The sequence below is a fragment of the Accipiter gentilis genome, chromosome 1, assembly GCF_929443795.1.
Source record: "Accipiter gentilis chromosome 1, bAccGen1.1, whole genome shotgun sequence".
Lineage (NCBI taxonomy): Eukaryota > Metazoa > Chordata > Aves > Accipitriformes > Accipitridae > Astur > Astur gentilis.
In genome coordinates, this window is record NC_064880.1 from 6,198,282 (window position 1) to 6,216,122 (window position 17,841).

The 17,841-nt window shown below is 44.1% G+C and overlaps 1 protein-coding gene across 4 annotated transcripts in view; it reads left to right on the top strand.

The window, feature by feature from the left end:
- The window catches only part of UBIAD1 (UbiA prenyltransferase domain containing 1), a 45,146-nt gene that overhangs the window by 24,190 nt on the left and 3,115 nt on the right, over positions 1-17,841 (top strand). For 2 of the 4 annotated variants that reach the window (XR_007506895.1, XM_049807409.1), the window contains one exon: positions 13,113-13,226. The exons of 1 other annotated variant lie outside the window; for it this stretch is intronic. Coding sequence is in view for 1 of the 3 variants with exons in the window: in XM_049807409.1 (XP_049663366.1) it covers positions 13,113-13,183 (71 nt within the window). In the remaining 2 variants the exon portion in view is untranslated. Of the gene's footprint in view, positions 1-13,112; positions 13,227-17,841 lie in introns of those variants that run through there. One more of the 4 variants, XR_007506894.1, reaches the window with a different exon arrangement.

Consider the following 17,841-nt stretch of genomic DNA (forward strand, 5'->3'; position numbering starts at 1 on the left):
AACACCTTGCATGCAGTGTCAAGATTGGCTGGAGATAAGGCTTCAATTACATCACTAGATGGAGCTCACAACATAAGAAATACTTGACTTAAAAGAGCCAAATGCTGTTTTATTGACTAAACTGGCTGGTTTAGAAGCAGCTGATGTGGGAGGAGTGGCAAACTAACCTGGGGGAAGTTAATGGAAGGGGGATGCTAGAGAATGGGGGATGAAGAAGCATGAAGTTAAAAGCTGTTGCTTTGGGGTGCAGATTTAAGCTGCAATTCGGTGAGACACATTGTTCTTTGAGGATCTGCTGCATCCCATATTTGTGGATAGTTTGGGCACCTGTCCTAAGAGCATGTTGCGGAAATATGACTGGTAAGGACAATTACTACAGGATGATGGCATCTTGCCAAGCACAGGTGTATGTGGGCACATTGTCTCTACAGGCATATACACATCACAGAATAAAAGGACAAATAGTCATCTGTTTGCATGAGTTTGTTTCAGCCTTTCTCACACTCCAGGCAAGTTGTCTCACTGACATCACTGGGAGGAGCATACTTTCTGTATGACCAAGACGTCCAGACTGATTCCCTTGTGTTCACTTTCTATAACATTCATACTATCCAATCATACTAGGCAGGAGGGAAGGAAATTTTAAATTCCATTTCTGTCAGTATCAACATCAGAATCAATCAAGGAGCTCATCGTTTGTCAAATCATGGAGCAAAAATAATTCCAAATTACAATTGTAACTAAGCAACCTAGCCTGACTAGTGAGTGGTATAGAAAATGAAATTACTGAAACATTTTGGTAACTGATTTCAAGTAACATATCTTTTAGGTAAAAAAAAAAAAACAACAAAAAAAGCCAAACCTCTTTCCAGAGACATTTTGCAAAAGAAGGAAGCAAAACTTGTTGAGAAAGTTATTTGTTGTGATTTACCTGGCTAGTAAGCTCTTTGGGGCAGGGATCATCAGGAGTCTTTTTTTCTGGGGTTTTATTGCACCTAGCACATGGGATATGCTCTGCCACTTGTGGCCTACGCATATAACTAAGTTCAAACAAATAAAAGTGGACTACAACCAGATTAAGGTACTTCATAAATAGATTGTAAAGGTTCAACACATTTCTAGTGTCTGAGTATTACATGTTAGGGGTTGGTGTAAGGCACCTGCATCACAATAAATGTTTATCAAAATCTGCCAGTCATTTATTAATGGATAGATCTTTAATGTTTGGTAACCACATTATTAATGCAGTTCCAATATAGACAGTGGTGAAACATTGATGAGACCAGCACCAGGGCAATTGTGCCAAAACTCAGCATCCTGATGGACTACACGTGCAACCCAGCCTATCCGTGGGGATACGTGGCTGGAGTTGTCTTCACACTTAAATGATATTGGCTTTTCTAGGTATAAATCAAGAGGGAAACCTTGTGGGCCAAAGTCTTTTCTGCCATGCTTTAACTGGCTCAAGCAGAGTCATACTAAGGATGAATTTGTTCTCTTTTGCTATCTCTCAGCATCCCTGGGGCTTTAAATCCAGCACAGGAGCGATGGTATCTCTTGCTGCCCTCATATCTCTTTGAAGTTGGAGTCCTTCTTAAGCCTTGGGCATTAACATACTCCTCCGAAGCCAGCCAGTGACAACAGCAGCATGTAGTGGCTGTAGTACCATTCTTTAGTTTCTTAATAGCACAGTATAATGACTAGCTCTGTTACCATATCACTGACACAGAGCATTACTAATTATGATGATTAATGGGTTTAATTTACTTAGAAAGAATAATGTGCAATAATTCCACTGTCAAAGCTGAAAATCTGGAGTTCCAGCTTCAGATCCTGTCAGTACTGTTGTTACAAACCCTTTTGTGTTGGAGAAAAGTCATTGAGAGATGTTATTTCCCATATGTTTTAGAATACAAGCTGCCTTGGGAATTTTCCTATCCACTGATAAGGCTGCTTTGCCACCAAAAAGGCTCTTAAGAGAAATTCTGCCTTACTTTTTCTTTTCTGTGCTTAAAGTTTTCTTTAATGATGCTTTTATAAACAATAAGAAATATTTATTACCTGTTGTGTGGAAGTAAAGGAATCTGCTGGTTTTTTGTAGTGGTAGATGAGAGAGAGCTCTTGGTGGTTAAAGAATATGAATGGTATTATTTCATTTGAGGCTGCTGGCTGGATAGGCCCTGTAGTGCTCTGTTTTCTAGCTCCCAGGCTAACTGGTACTGCCTGTTGCAGGCCTGCCTGTATCCCAAGCTCGAAGGAACAATATTGGAAGGGATTGCTTACATCAGGGTAGTTTCATGCTATTCCTGTCGATGTACAATTTTTTGTAGTGTCAAAGCCTCCAAAGATGATTGGCGCCCCAGTTGAGCTGATTCAAAGCTGGTATAGCCCCTGCATGCCCCATATCTCTCCAGGACAACCTGTCTGCTTTTCCAATTTCTTCCCACTACCCAGGTTTGCTGTGACTTATATGCACCAGACAGTTAATTTTCTTAGATCAGCAAGATCACTTCTGTGCTCTGTAAGCAAGGCATAAGAGGTCAAATACAATGCACCATTGTCTGTGATTCAGGAATCTTTATGGCTTTAATTGTTGATTTAATTATCTCTTCCTGTAGGCAAGAAACATTCCCCGGAGGTAAAATAATAAAAAACCCCACATTTCCTCTCCCAGCTGTCATTCTGAGATCTAGAGACTCTGTGCTTACAGCAGCTATAAATAAACTGTGCTTAAGCCCTAGTGACTATTATGATTCTAGTGAGTCACCCAATTGACACAGCTTTAATCTGTGTATCTCTGCCTCTTCTCATTACTTATCTAGTATTGCATTTTGTTGTGATCTATGCTCATGTCAGTACTTTGCATTAGGGTCTGTGTCTGGCAAAGAAATAGCTCACATGCCCATAGCACTGTCTGTTAAGCCTTAATGCTGCAGAAGCATTAACAAATTAATTGCTCTGTGATTGAGGGGAAACTGAGGCGGAGAAAGGTCAGCCAAGGCTTCCCAAGTGATTATTGACAGTCAGGAATAGCACGATGTATCTATGCCCCCTTAGCCATTGAATGCTGCTTTCTAACTTAAATCTTGTCTAATCTGTGCTGCACATGGCATAGGTGTTCGACCTTTCTTCCAAAATCTCCTGTTAAGCTGCTGGCTGGAGCAGTTGCCCTTTAATATTGATGCACATGAAGGTCACAGTTGCTTGCTCATGATCCTTGATAGGAAGATGATATTTTTCAGGTACACTAGAGGAAGGAATTCTGAGTTATTTACAATATTTAGCAAAGAGTTGTCAGAAATCCGTGATTTTTCCAGCCAAATCCAAGTCTCATTGAAGCCTGCACTTAGATTTTTCTGGCTTCAATGAGAGTTGTATGAAGCTATTATGTGCCAGCCACTGGTGTGGTGAGGTGCTTAATGCATTTAAATAGGATATGTTTCTTCCTGCTTCCTGGCAGTGGTCCTGTCAGTGGACCCGTATCAGAGGCTTATTGAGGTGGAGGTTGCATATCAGTAATGAGCAAAAAGGTGTCTGATGTACTCTGCAAGGCACCTGGAGAGTCTGTGCTTTTGGAGAAAAGCCTTGTAGAAAGAAAGGATATTGCTCCAGTTATGAATATCCTAAGACTTGTGACCCGGGCAGCCTGCCTTGTCCTTGCTGAGCCATTCAGAGCCAGCATGTTGTGCTGCTGGGGCACCCCAGGAAGAGTACTTCTCTGCAGAGCCTTTGCTGTGTGCCCTCTTCTATACCAGCCTGCACTGTGTGCTGCTGGGGTTACATACCCAATGAACTGTCAGCTTGCCAGAAAGCTTGTTTAATTCTTCAGCTGCCTCTTTGGCTGCTGGCTCTAACCATAAAAAAGGGAATCTGAAACCACCCACAGGCCACTGCAACAGGGAACTCTAGCAGTCTGTCTCTTGCCTTATGCACTTTCCATCTTTTCCTCTATTTTCTATCCTTGCTTTTGAGTGGGCTCTTTGCTACTAGTGTGTGCAGTAGAGGAGACTGTGCAAGATCCTCGCTGAACCTTGTGCTTAGCCCACAGTTTTAAACTGTTTATTCCATCACTGCCCCTTCTCTCCCTCATAAATCCAAGTCAGATAAATCTAAGAGCCTGCCACTGACTACTGTTTTCTGCTTTCTCTCCAAGAGTTTATCTGTCGTAGTGCTCAGATGTGGCCTCCATTCCACTCTTGAGCTGGCAGAGCATTGGATTAGGCATTAGGGAGAGCAGGTTTCTGTGCACTTCAGGAAGTGACTGGTGAGACAGAGGGCAACTCCTGTGTCTCCACTTCTCATTTGCAAAATAGGACAAGCCTTCTTTCCTCCCCATTTTTTCTCTATTTTTAGGTAAAGTCTCTGAGGTGTTGATGTAGAACAAACACACAGTGCAGAGGGACCCTAAAGATGTCATTTGAGATATTTAAGAATGCTGTAGTATCCAAGGGTATATTTGGGGGCAGAAAAGAGTTTGATGTGTGTGATTCTTTACTGGCACAGCTCTTATTCAAGTATCCATTAAATCTGTCTCCCCTCAAATGAAGCAGCATCTTCAGTATCCATTCCCTCTTGCTCCACTGAAACAGTTAATAGGTAATGTTCTTGTTTGTAGTCCCGCCAGGAGTTTTTTAATTACCTGTATGGTTTTATTACATAATGGCAATGTTTGCTCCATTAGGCTATTGGCATCTTTGCAGGAAGCAAACAAACCTACTGGCATCTATCAAGTTGAGTAATTACAGAGAGTTTGTTTACTTTTTTCAGTTTTCCTGATCAATACTGGCACTGGCTCTGCAGCTTGGGCTCTGAGCCTGGCTGCTCATGCAGCTGGTGCTTATCCTGCTGCCTTAGCAGTCAGCTAGTTGGGAGGTGATGAGGGCTTGATAGTTGTGAAAGAAAAGGAAAGGGACAGACAAATGCTATAGTATAATTCCTAAGAGCCTAGGCACAGGCAATGCCCAGATTGTGCCCTGATCTCTTCCTGTAGTATTTTACAGCTAGTGGAATCTAGACTTTTGTACCATAGGTGTTTTTTACAGGGAGTTGGGAAGTGCCTTTGGCTGGTTGTGTTTAGGCAGGCTGGGTATCTAGTCTATGGAGCCTTCTGGGTTAAACATCTGTTCCATGTGCATCCCCTCTTGTAGGAGGCCAGGTCCACTGACCCAGCTCCTGCCTTTCAGGCCTATGTTAAGAGACCCCAAGTGTATTCCCTTTCATATCCTTATTCTTATGTGCTCAATTGTCCAAATAAGGTGTGAAATGCTACCTAGCAGAAGGGAATCTTCTTGCATTGTAGCTAGCAGTAAGATAAAGTGCAAAGTGGGAACAGCCTAACCCAAGGCACAGATACAATGTCACTCTCTTTATATTTCAGTCGTTGCTGCGTATTGGTGGGGAATTGTGCCAGCCAGTCATATTTAGAAGTGAAATACTTCAGTGACAGACCAAACACACCCTTAGTAATGGAAGAAATAGACATCATCATGGTAGAAGTAGCATCTTGTGCGTAAGCCCTCCTTTCATGGCTTGTTTATACAAATGCTGTGGAGTGGGTCACTGCTAGTTTGTGGAGACCAGGAAAGGCAGAAGACCCTATTCAGCAGAAGAGGGAAGAAGTTAAGGGACAGAAGGAGGTTCTGACTCCTCTTCTGGTGAGGGCAGAAGGGGAAAGAAAGGACAAGACATTGAACTAAGTGGTTTCCATCCTGAACAGAAACACCTTCTGTGTACAGAGACAGAACCTCTTCCATCTGTGTTAGAATTTAACTGGCAGGGCTTGGTAATGTGTAAGGATTGTGTGGCCTGACCCTCATCAAGAGGAATGTGTTAGGCATTGCAGGGAGAGTGCAATGTCATCACTATTTGAGCAGTGAGATGTAATATAGCCTCATGCAGTGATTCTTCTGGAGAGAAAGGAAGGTGCAGTGAGCTCTGAGGGGAGGTAAGGAGACTTAGCAAGGATGGCAGGGGAGCAGGATAATTCATATAAATGGCAGTGCTTTAACACTACTCTCCAAGACATGATGAGTCCGAATGCCCCAATACAAGGACATGTCTGTGGAGATAACTATGAATGGGGCAGCCATATAAGAGTAGAGGAAAAGCCACATACTCTCCCACTCAGTCCCTGTCACCTTTCCTCCCCACAATGAGAGCCTATGGGAAGTGGAACAGGGCCTTATGTGTTGGCATTCTGTTGATCTGAAAACTGCTATGTCTTGGAAAGTCAGAGCAAAGGTTCATAATTGAATCTAGCAGGCACAGGAACTCAGCTTGGGGGCTGATTGGTATTCAGCTCTGGTGCAAAGTGCTTAAGAAAAAACTTATTAATTTCCCCTTCCACAAAGAGCAGGAGTGCGACAGTAATCACAGTATCAAGTCATAATAATAAAAAAAACTCCATTGAAAATAGCTGTTAAGACTCTGGAGGGTTCAGCAGGGGAAGATTGTATTAAGATAAAGTAGATTATAACACCGGTGGACATTAAAGGTTGTCATTGTATGGTAAATCACATCAGGAAGTCACAAAAGCTGCTCTTTACACAGTCATGGATAGAATACTCTGATATAGCACCTGATTTATTCTCTGCCCCTGTTACACCATCCCTGGCAAACTTGTGGGTAGAAAGAGGAGAGGAGGAAGGGAGACACTTGCCAGCTAGATTGGATTTCTGAGATGTGGTTTTGGGGAAGGTGGGTGGGGCCAGGCACATTTGTCCCTTCCCCTTCTGCAAGGTGCTGGGGCTCTGCATCCTTAGTGCAATGTAAAGGCATGGACTGAAGCTTTCCCCCAAACACCTCTCCTGTGGCGCAGCAGCAGTGATCTGAGTAGGATACACATGGTTCTAGTGCTGTATGTCCCACAGGGAGCATCCTGTGCTTCCCTTGATGATGGAGGCTGCCAGCTGTGCTCCCCCACTATTCAGACTGTCTCATTGCCACCACAGAGGCAGCAGCCCACTGGCAGTCCCCAGTCCCCAGTATGTGCATGCCCAGCCTGGAACATACCTCAACCCAATCCCTAGCATCCCCAAATTGTCCCAAGCACACCTACGTGCCTTTCAGCTGTCCAAACCCTTTTGAAACCTGCCCTCTCTGTTCTCTGCCCAAACTAAATTGCCAGAATCTCTTTACTCCTTGCTTAACACTAACAATCCAGGAACAATGCAAGAACACATTTAAACCTGCCAGACATTTCTTGGTGGGTCTTTACACATCACATAGCTTGAGCAAAGCCCTTTCACTGTTGGAAGTGTGAATGTTGGTAAGTGGGCAAGACAAGGGTTACCGGCTCCCTCCTCCCTGGCCAATGTTCTGTGTGCATCTTCCCAGGAGTCTGACCCAATTCTGTCTCAGATATGGATTAAACTAATGCCTAAAATCAGCCCCCTTCCCATTTTGCAGCTGAATGCTTTCAAACTCCTGCCTGTCATAGTTCTGTGTCCTTGACAGATGTCACTTTGTATTCTGCCCCAGATCTAATGGTAATGTTTTACCAGATAGTCATACCAGCAAGGGCTGTGAAAAAACCTGAATGGACAGGGCTCTGCGAAGGTCTTTGTCCCCCCACTCCATGATTTTCTTCTATACAGGTACTACTGACACCTGCAAAAGAGTCTGCTAGTGCAGCCTGTGTTGCTTTTGCAGGTGGTTTAACTGTAGCAGCACTGAATTCCTTCCAGTGGTCAGAGCAAGTACTGTACCCTCCAGGAGCCGTGGCAAAGGTTGGAGCACTGTCATCTTCCTTGCACACTGAAGGTGACCTGCCCTGTCACCGTCAGAAGCGTCCTGGAGATGCAACAGTTGCCCTGTTAAACTCCATAACTGACAGCAAGGTCTGTTAGAGTCTCCGGACTGGTCCTTAGGTGAAGCCCAGCATGACAGACCGCTTTTTTTGTGTGCAGTTATATTCAAAACTTTTCCCAAAACACCAAAGTTTTCCCAAAACACCATTTTTTTCAACTTGCTTTTTCAGATCAAGCAAATACTGTTTTCACACTTCTCCCTCCAAACATTGTTTGGAGTGGAAAGCTGTATGGAAGCAGTATCTTTCCACCTTTTCCTAGGGAAATGTTGTAGTGCTGTTTGAGCCATTGAGAAGAGCATGGACATAAAGGTCTTGCTAAACTTGCATAAATGTCTCTTGCACAAATATGCTTCTTCAACTAAAATGTATGCTTTTTTCCTGTCTTTGACACCCTGATGTGTCTAGTTCTGGGTAAAGAGTCAGTATGCTGGTTTCATTAGTGCTTCTGAGTTTTATGATCCTGAGAAGTGAGGAGAAGGCATATTAAGTATAATAGGATTTTGCCGAAATGAATGTTAGCTTGCGTAGATTAACTTAGTAAATTGTTTCACCACCTAATATGCACATTTAGGAACAATTTTAGAGTGTGAAAACATTTAAAAGGAATGCTAATTTCAAGCTGAGGGAAGTATGTTTGTGTAGAGAATAAGAAAGCCAGGACCGGCCATGCAAGAACCAACTGAGTTAATTCTGATTCTTCTGGTTCAGCTGCATTGCTATGTTTGTCAATGTATTTCACATCTTTTGCCTGCTATGCTGCTTTATGAGATGGTGGGAGAGGAGAAATAAGTCACCACATTCCTAAGGTATGTCAAAGGGAAAACATATGAATAATAAAATGAAAGCTGTGGCAACACCCAAAGAGCTGGAATGAGAATGGAATAGCAGGCTGTATATTGCAAACAAGCACTATGATTAAACTGCATGATTTCAGCTAACTTGCTAATGCATAGCTTCCCAAAGAGCAGCCTGGATTCACCCAGGTACTGAGCTCTGTTGAAAATACGAAGCCTGTTCTGGGCACTGAGTCTGTTTGCATGTTCTGCCAAGGTCATATTGCCCTTCCTATTAGAAGCAGAAGGATGTTAGGGGTAACCTCACTCTTAGTGTGCCCCTGATACCTCTTTTCCCAAATATTTAAGCAGGTGCATTTTGCTGGTACAGAGGTTTTTTGAAGCAATTTGAAGTTGCATGTACAAGCACTCAGAGGAGTCAACATGAACATTTACAGACTTCTGTGCTCTTCAGTTGAAACTGTTCTATCTGACAGCAGAGGAATAGCTGCTCAAGCCAGTGAATTTTTATCAAAATTTTATGTCCAGTGCAGAAAAACTCAGTGAACAGCTCTGAATAATGACTATACTTCTGGAAATCTGTCCTGGTTTCGGCTGGGATAGAGTTTTCTTCCCAGTAGCTGGTATAGTGCTCTGTTTTGGATTTAGAATGAGAATAATATTGATACCACACTGATGTTTTCAGTTGTTGCTAAGCAGTGGTCAAGGACTCTTCAGCTTCTCATACTGCGCTGCCAGTGAGTAGGCTGGGGGGCACAAGAAGTTGGAAGGAGACACAGTCAGGACGACTGACCCAAACTGGCCAAAGGGATATTCCATACCATGTGACATCATGCCCAGTATATAAACTAGTGGGAAAGCTGGCTGGGGGCTGCTGCTTGGGAATTGGCTGGGCATCAGTCAGCAGGTGGTGAGCAATTGCATTGTGCATCACTTGTTTTATATGTTCTAATTCTGTTGTTATTACTATAGTTGTTGTTGTTATATTTTCCATTCCTTTTCTGTCCTATTAAACTGTCTTTACCTCAACCCACAAGTTTTACTTTTTTTCCCAATTCTCTCCCCCATCCCACTGTGGGGAGGGGGGGCAGTTAGCAAATGGATGTGTGGTGTCTAGCTGCCTGCTGGGTTAAATCACAACAAAATTCTGTTTTCCATCATTGTAGAATCACAACTTGTGTATATTTATCCTTACACAACTCTGTGAAATGTGACAGTGCCAGGAAGTTTCATCTGGTTTATACAAAGGAAGCTAAAGAGGTGACTTGATCACAGTCTTTAAGTACATGGAAAAAATTTCTGATAGTAGAAGGCTCATTAATCTAGCAGACAGTGGCCACAGAGAGATCCAGTGCCTGGAAGCTGAATAGCTGGAAGTGTGTCTAATCTGACTCAGACTGGAAATTAAAAAAAAAAAAAAAAGTGCAATAATTAAGGATTGGAACAGCTTGCCTAGGACTGTGGTGGATTATCTGTTAGTAGAAATCTTTGAATCAGGCTGGATGTCTTTCCAAAAAGTGTAGGATACCTTAGGTGGCTAGGCTTGTTGCAGAAATGACGTTGTCTGTTTTCTAGCTTGCACTAGGTAGGAGACTGTGTTATGCAGGTTAGTGATCAAAGAGTTTCCTTTTTGCTTTAACAGCTAGGAGCCTTGCTCTTGCTTCCACATCACATCTACCTTCTTATAGCAATATAAAGGGTGTATAGAGATGCCGTGGATAATGTCCCACAGCTCATTAAAATCAGTGGCCAGTTAGTTGCCGTCTTCAAAGGGGTTAGGATTTTACTCCTTGTCGTTTTACTGATGCCTTTGATTCCTCCAGCTATTGTCTATGGCACGATGGTCCCACCAGGAAAGCTGTGCCTTGTAGCTCTGGATATCTGTTGTTCAGTTCTTTTGGCTGGTGCAGGGACTGGTCATTCCCCATGTGAAAACCACTTCTAAGCTTGCAGCTGGTGAGGCTCTTTCAGCACAACTGCAGGGTGTCCCTAACTGGACTCTGGCTGTCCATTATGGCTGTTTCTCTCTGAATGTTAGTATTTGAAGCAACAGAGAAGCTTAGGGTCAAGATCCTGGGGCAAGGAGAGAGAAGTTGTAATCTAGGATAGACCAGCCAGAAGTGGTTGTTCTGGAGTTTCTCTGACAAAACTGAACTTTGTCTGCTTTCTTGGCATTGGGAAGCCAAATAAACTATCTCCTCTAGGTCATCTTTAACTGCTTCATGTAAACTATTTTCCAAGCACTTTTCTGAGCATTTGGTCTTGCTCCCTCAGGGGGACTCCTACATGATTTTCCCAGGGAATTTCCCTCTGGATCTTGTGCCAGACACGCATTCCTCACATGCTGGGAAGTATAAGATGCCCAGCCTGAAACTGCAGGTACAAATAGACTCATAAGGCTCTATGTTTGAGGTCTTAGTTCCGTCATCTCCTGTTGTCAGAAGCCTAATGAGCTGTGTTATTAAATGGCTCTACGTTGTTACTGTGTGCTGGTGATGAACATGGCCAGCGGGCAAAGAGGAGCTAAGCTTCCCAATCGTATTGATTTCTCTAGTGCTCACAAGTTGTGGATTGCATTGCTGACAGGGAGTTGGTGTAGCACTTTAGTGACTGCCCGGAGCCTCATCCCACTTAGGGAAGGCAAATGTGACCCACAGCAGTTGCTACAAATTAGGCAAAGGAGGGAGCTCAGCACATCTGTCTCAGGAGAGAATGTACCTTGTGTATTTTGAATCCAGCCTAAGAACTCCCTAAGGTGGGGAGTTTATCTGAAGATGCTTCACTTGCTCTTGTTTTGGCAGGATTTGAGGCTGGGTTATCACTATGATTTCTACTGTGACAGTACATGGAATCCCAAAGGGCAGGTTCCGGCTCTATTAGGTACTGAGAGACATTGTCGCTTCCCCAGAGAGCTTGCAGTTGAGGTAGGTAAGATAGTCAGTGGACAAGTGGAGAAACAGGCATACACTGACTTGCTTGTCCATTTGTCTCACCTAGGTTGGCCAGGTCGTTATTCCAGTTCGGTTGTTGCATATTATGTTGTTAAGCCCCAGTTCATTACTTGCTCACGTGTCTGAATGCCAGGGCTTGCTGTGAGGGAGTGATTGGGAACCTGAGGCTGGTGGTGTGGACACAGTAAAACTAAAGCATGTACCTGTTTATTGCAGCCCTCCTGAGAAATAGCCATTGTCCCATGAAAGTGACGTGTCAGATCCTGTTCAGAGGGCAGAAGGTATGAGTAAGAACTTGGAAACAGAAAAACAAACTAGGAGAAAGTTTGCCTCATTACTGAGTAGCAAGCTGTTGATAACTCCCATTCCTGCTGGCTCAGATGGAAGGAGACAGTGTCCAAGTATTTCGTTCTCCTAAGGACAGTTTTGATTTAGGAGAAAGGAACAGGAAATAACAGTGGTACGAGACACAGGTAATGCAATTATGATGGTATAAAACTAACAACAGGCACATCCTGAGTGACAGAACGAGGCTAAGCTGTGTCTGGAGTGTGGCAGAGTGGTGCCTAATTTTCCATCTGCCTCCCTTGCCTCATAGTGGGATGTGCTGTAGGGAGCTGGAGCACCAGCAAGGGGGTGACAGGACTGTGAAGGAAATAAATGTACCTGTACAGAGTGCTGCCCCCGGGAAAGGCTTGCTATTAATAACAGTAATAACATATGCCAGGATGTGGAAGAAGCATCTTTTGTAAAGTGCTGATCACTGCCACTATCTGGGGTAGAAACAAATTGAAAAAAATTGTTTCATTATTTTATAATGCACAGTAATGCCACTTTTGTATTTTTTATTATTTCCTCGTGTATAAATTTTGTCTGTAGGAGAGCTGTTCGGTTTTAGTAGGCCATGCTGCAGATCAGCAGGTAAATCAGGGTGCTATATGAGGGAGGGTGCTCAGCAGCCCTGACAGCCATAACTAGAGTAGCCAGAACAGAAAGGTCCCAGAAACTAGGTGCTCTGGAGTCTTATCCACTGAGACATGTCACGGTCAGCTTGTCCTCCCTCTGCCCCAGATCCACTGCAAATGGAGCAATTTGGAATGCAGCCCAAATCCCACTGGAGCAATTGGGATGCAGATGGCAAGGAAAGCTGAAGGTGATTTCCTCCTCCCCTTCTGCCATACTAAACAGTGAAGGTGCAAAGAGAAAAACCTTCCCTATACAAAGGAAGAAGGGGCAGGGGAAGAGAGATTCACAGAATTCAGACAGTTCTTGGACCAAAATCTGTGCTGAAAGTGAGCTGCCTACAAGATCAAGGGAATCATGGGATTAAAGCACGTGTGGATGCAGTGCCGAGAATGTAAACTTGTGCAGCACTCAGGCAATAAGAAAGAGGTCTCCCTGAGTAGAGATCAAAGGTTGTTCTGAAGAGTTAACCTGGGCAATATCCAAGTACTATAGCTTCAACAGCTTTTCTTTTATTAAGGAAAACATTTTTGTCACTCTCATAAACTATACTCAGCAAAGCCTCCTTATACTGAATCATTTATTTTTCCACAGGGAAAGATGGCTGTGAGTGTAGGCTCATTATGGAAAGAGTTGCAATGTGCTTGTTTGCATTGATTGAATGAGAGCATTTCCTGCTGTTCCCTGATACAGTGAATTTCTCTAAAGGTGAGTAATCTCTAGTCCCTGAGGATATTACTTACAGGCAGACAGTGCAGGATTCAGGCTGTCTTCCAAGGCCCCAGCCCCAGTGCACACTGGGTCAGAACTTGGGGACATTGATCAGAGCTGCAAGGATGCTTGTACAACTCTGCTAGTACCATAGCTTACAAGAATTGTCAGTGCCTGGGTTTAGAGAGGTCACGGTACAATGGAGTTCAATGTCAAGTCATTTGTACCCAAGTTTCTGTGAATGGGGGGCTTCTGATCACCCTGGGTATATAAAACGGCCCCCAGGCAGAGAACAGGCACGGAGAGCAGCTGCCACATCAGCACAGCTAGCCAGTGAATTGCCTAATAATCCTAAGCATGTCACAGTGCCCTTTGCTGTGGCACTTTGGCTCTATCACATGTGAATAACACCCCTAATAGCATATTACTTGTATGAGATGTCAAAGAAAATGCTTAGCAACTTCTTAAGGTTTCAGCTCTCTACTCTCCTCCCAGGCAGCAACTGAAATGGCTCTGCTTTTTCCTACTGTGCTGGGCACCCATGCAGAGCTGAAAGGTTCCCCTTACCTGTGTTATCCATGTGGAAGTAGAAGCAAGAAACAAACAAGAGGGAGTTCTTCCTTTTTCTTGGGGCTGAGACACAAGGCTCTGTGTGTGCTTTTCTCTTTCCTCTTTTTGTTTTTACTCTTTTTTTTTTTTTTTTTTAATGAGATCCACAATGAAAGGAGGAAAAGCAAATTTAATTATAAAGCCGTGTCTTCCTCCCCTCTCTGTCTTTCCGGACTGGGAAGTGCAATCATCTCCCCTTTGATGCAAGAATAAATTCAGCAGCATACATTGTTAAATTATTATTTATTTAAAATGAAAGGAAATTACTTTCAGTTCAGTTCCAGTTTCTAGCTCATCAAGAACAGCAAGGGGAGAAAATAAAGCTGCAGCACTTCAGGAGGCAACACCACATACATGTATATGTGTATATTCATAGCTGGTAAAGGAGTTGGGGCAACTGCAGTGAAGGGTTGCATGCTGCCCCAGATGTGTGTTCTCTCTTGCTAGCAGGCAGCTGTTAAAAAAAGGAGAGAAAGCAGTGTCTTCTTTAACCCTCTAGAGCCCTCTACATGCTGAGTTGTACCGTTATGACACTTAGACCCTTTAAAATAATCCACTATACTGAACTGTAAGACTTCAGTTTGCAGATGAGGAAAGAGAAGCAAAGACAAGTGAAGAAATATGCTCAAGGCCAGGCTGTGGATAGGTTAAAGAGCCAGGAGCAGAATTCAGTAGCTGCAGCCCACCATAGTAACAGACTGCACATGCCTCACATCTTCAAAACAAGCTGAGAACATTGGATGTGTTCTCTGGGAGAGGGGCAATCTTCTTGGAATATCTTTGCACCTCGTGTAGCACAGAGAAGTCTTGGCTCACTGGCTAACACTCCTGCTGCTACTGCAGTGTGAATAGCAGTATTTCACCAAACCAGAACCATTCTTGTTTGTCAGCACATCATATTTCAGAGCAAGCATGGGAAGGGTAAGTGTCAATGCTGCATTTCTCTTGACCCATCATTTCATTTCTCTGGTTATGGGCCAGACACCCCCTTGTCCTTGCAGCGCGCTGTCAACAGGGAGGATAAGGCCATCCAGCCTTCAGTGCCTCTATCTGGTTCTATTTCTCTGAGCTGTGAGCAGCCTGGGACTTTGTGTAAGGCCTTAATGAGGCCCAAGAAAAGGTTGACTTAAAAAATAAAAAATTCCTTTATGATCTGTGCTGCAGATGGAGCAACAAATGGATAATAAACGGGCTGGAGACTGGAGGCAAATCCTCCCCTTAGATTAAGGGAAATTAAGTCCTTTGGGGGATGTGTAATGTATGAGGCTTCATTATTCTTCTTGGGAGAAGCAGCGTATGATCCCTTGGTCAGAAAGATAAAAGGATCATAAACTCAAATGGCTCCACATAGTCCGTGTGACTCAGACGGCACCAGAGAATCTGCTGGAGGTAAGCTAGATACAAGTCAGCCTGCCTTGTGCTGTAAAAGCAGTTTCTGTGACACTGGCAATCGTATTGTCACCATACTTCCACGTCTTCTCAGGGCAGGTGGATACATACTGTCTGCATGGATGTCTTAGCTGGGGAGAGGGTCTTCTGGAGGCAAGTAACGGACCCCAGAAGAGACAAGTATTGGAAATAAGCCCGGGTCAGGAAGTCTCTAACCCCTCTCTAAGCCCTCCTTCACAGTCCCAGGACTCCCTCTTCTGTGCAGTCTTCCCGGCTGCTCCAGCTCATGCCCACCTCTGCTTTCTTCCAATAGAGGCTCTCCCTGACCCCCACCCGCATCTCTCTTGCACCTACTGAGTCTTATCCTTGTGATGCCAAAACACATTTGTTGGCCCTACTCCCAGCTTCTGAATCCTTTTGTTAATTCGACAACACCACCACTACCACCACCCCCCCCACCCCCCCCCCCCAATTTTCAGCTGATTTATACTGTTCCAAGAGGTCCCAACACATCCTGCATCTTTCCGGAGCACATGCTTAACCTGTAATCAGCATGACTCGAAACAACATCGGTGTCTGTCCCTGGAGCAAAAAGAAATAATGTGCTTTGTTCTGCTGCTCCCTATTCAAAGGTAAATTGCTTTTCTTTCCTCCAAGAGCAGATGCTCACTTCTTTTCTTTACCTCTCTCCCCGGTGTCTAACACAGACTTAGGAGAAATCACATTCTCAGGTTTTTTTATGGAGTTTGAGGATGGAGAGAAGTTGTGTTACTGGGGAACTTGACATATCTCTTACTATTGAATTGTAGATCAAAGACAATGTACGCTCTTGTACTCATCATGGCACTGCACAGGGGAGTGTGTGTGACTATGCATCTTTTGAGTTTACCTTCTGTATTCCTGCCATACTTGTAGATTCCAGACACGCTTATATCTGTGTGTGTCCCCCTTTCCTTTGTGCATGCCAAGCTGTTGTACATGTATTTTTCTGGACTTGGGCGTATATGTGGGCCTTGTGTAAGTATCTTGTGTGTTCTTGTGACTTGGTACGTGCTACATTGTTGTTGGTCTAGGGTATGTGTATCTGTGTGCCTGCACTTTTCGGAGGAGCAGGTTGGCTCCTGCTGAGGAGTCAGCATAAGGTTAGACTATAAAATCTAGCGCCATATAGCGAAATGCTGCAGCTTGCTTTATATTTCTTCAAGTACAGGTCATCACCTTTCTCCTCAGTAGTGGAGCTGGGGTTGATTCCTTCTGCCAGTAGCAGCTCCCTAACAGGAAAATGCCCTTGCCATCAAAGCCATCCAGTCATCATACCTGGAAGTGATTAATACCTACCACAAAGCCCTGTAGCTAGCAAATGGGAAAGCAATTTCTGATTGCTGCTGGTATGGCTGACACCAGAAAGCCCTGCTCAGCTGTGTGAGGCATTGTAATTTGTGGCTTTAAAGCAGGACCACCTGAATCACTACAAATACAAAAAATATTTTTTGTGTCTGTCATCTTGGTTTACTTCTGTGGCTCTGAAGTTCTGAGAAATCCTGGGTGGATTTTCCACTCTTGGCTCACTCTGTCTCCATCTTTTTCCTTTGTTTCTCTTTCTGCCTCTGCAAAGATGTCACCATGATGAAGCTCTTGATGGATTCCTGGGTGACTCCCACCCGGTGGTGATGGATTGCTGCTCTCTTTGCTGCACGCTCCAGCTGTCTCTGCAGTTCAGTCTGCTGGATTGACAGGGTCTATAAATCACTCTTGGAAGGCAAGGTGCTCTGAGAGCTCTGGCCCCATTTGTGATGTGCTGATGTGACATAGCCTCGCATATACCTCTTGCACGTGGACAGGGGCAGATTGGGGTGGATGTGGATCTCAGATCTGACTGCCAGGCTTTCATATGCCCCTCTTTGGGTTTGAGGAGGCTGGGTTAGAACGGATGGGAACATGCTGTTTCTCCTACTGCTGTTTCTTTTCTATGCATACGGTGCTTCACAGAATTGAAAAAGGAAGGAGCTGTGATCTGAAAAAATTGTAGAGGAGAATTGGGACAGTGGATGATAAGGAGACCGGGGTGATGTACCATGCAGGCAGCTGCAGAGCCTCCTCACAGAAGATGTGGATAGAAAGTAAGGGAAAGGAAGAGTTTGGATAGTGCTACTATCTTTTTGTTAGTCCTCCCTTGCCTTGTTTTGTGTGGAATAGAAGGAGCTGAAGGGCACAGTGAAGAAAGAGCCTTGGGGGAAAAAAGGGGGAATCTCAGCAAGGCAAGCAGGTGAATCTGCATATTAAACTATCCCAGGATGCAAGAGACACTTGATCTTTGCATGTGTCTAGTAATTTGCCAAAGTTGTCCTTGGGAGCTTCTGCAGTAGTAGTACTTCATCCTCTTGATGCACGTGCCCCCTGTGCACCATGGGTATAGCACAGACTCTATCAATCGTTCCTGTAAAGTGTCCAAACATCTTCCTTGCAAATCCTGCAGTTATTTAATGGAAATTCCCTGTTTTCTTTACCCCTGGGTCTCATCAGGGTAATGACAGCCTCACAAATCTCTTTAACCACCTTACCAGCTGTAGCTTTGAAAACCTCTAGAGAGGTCCCCAACAATTGGGGGCCACCA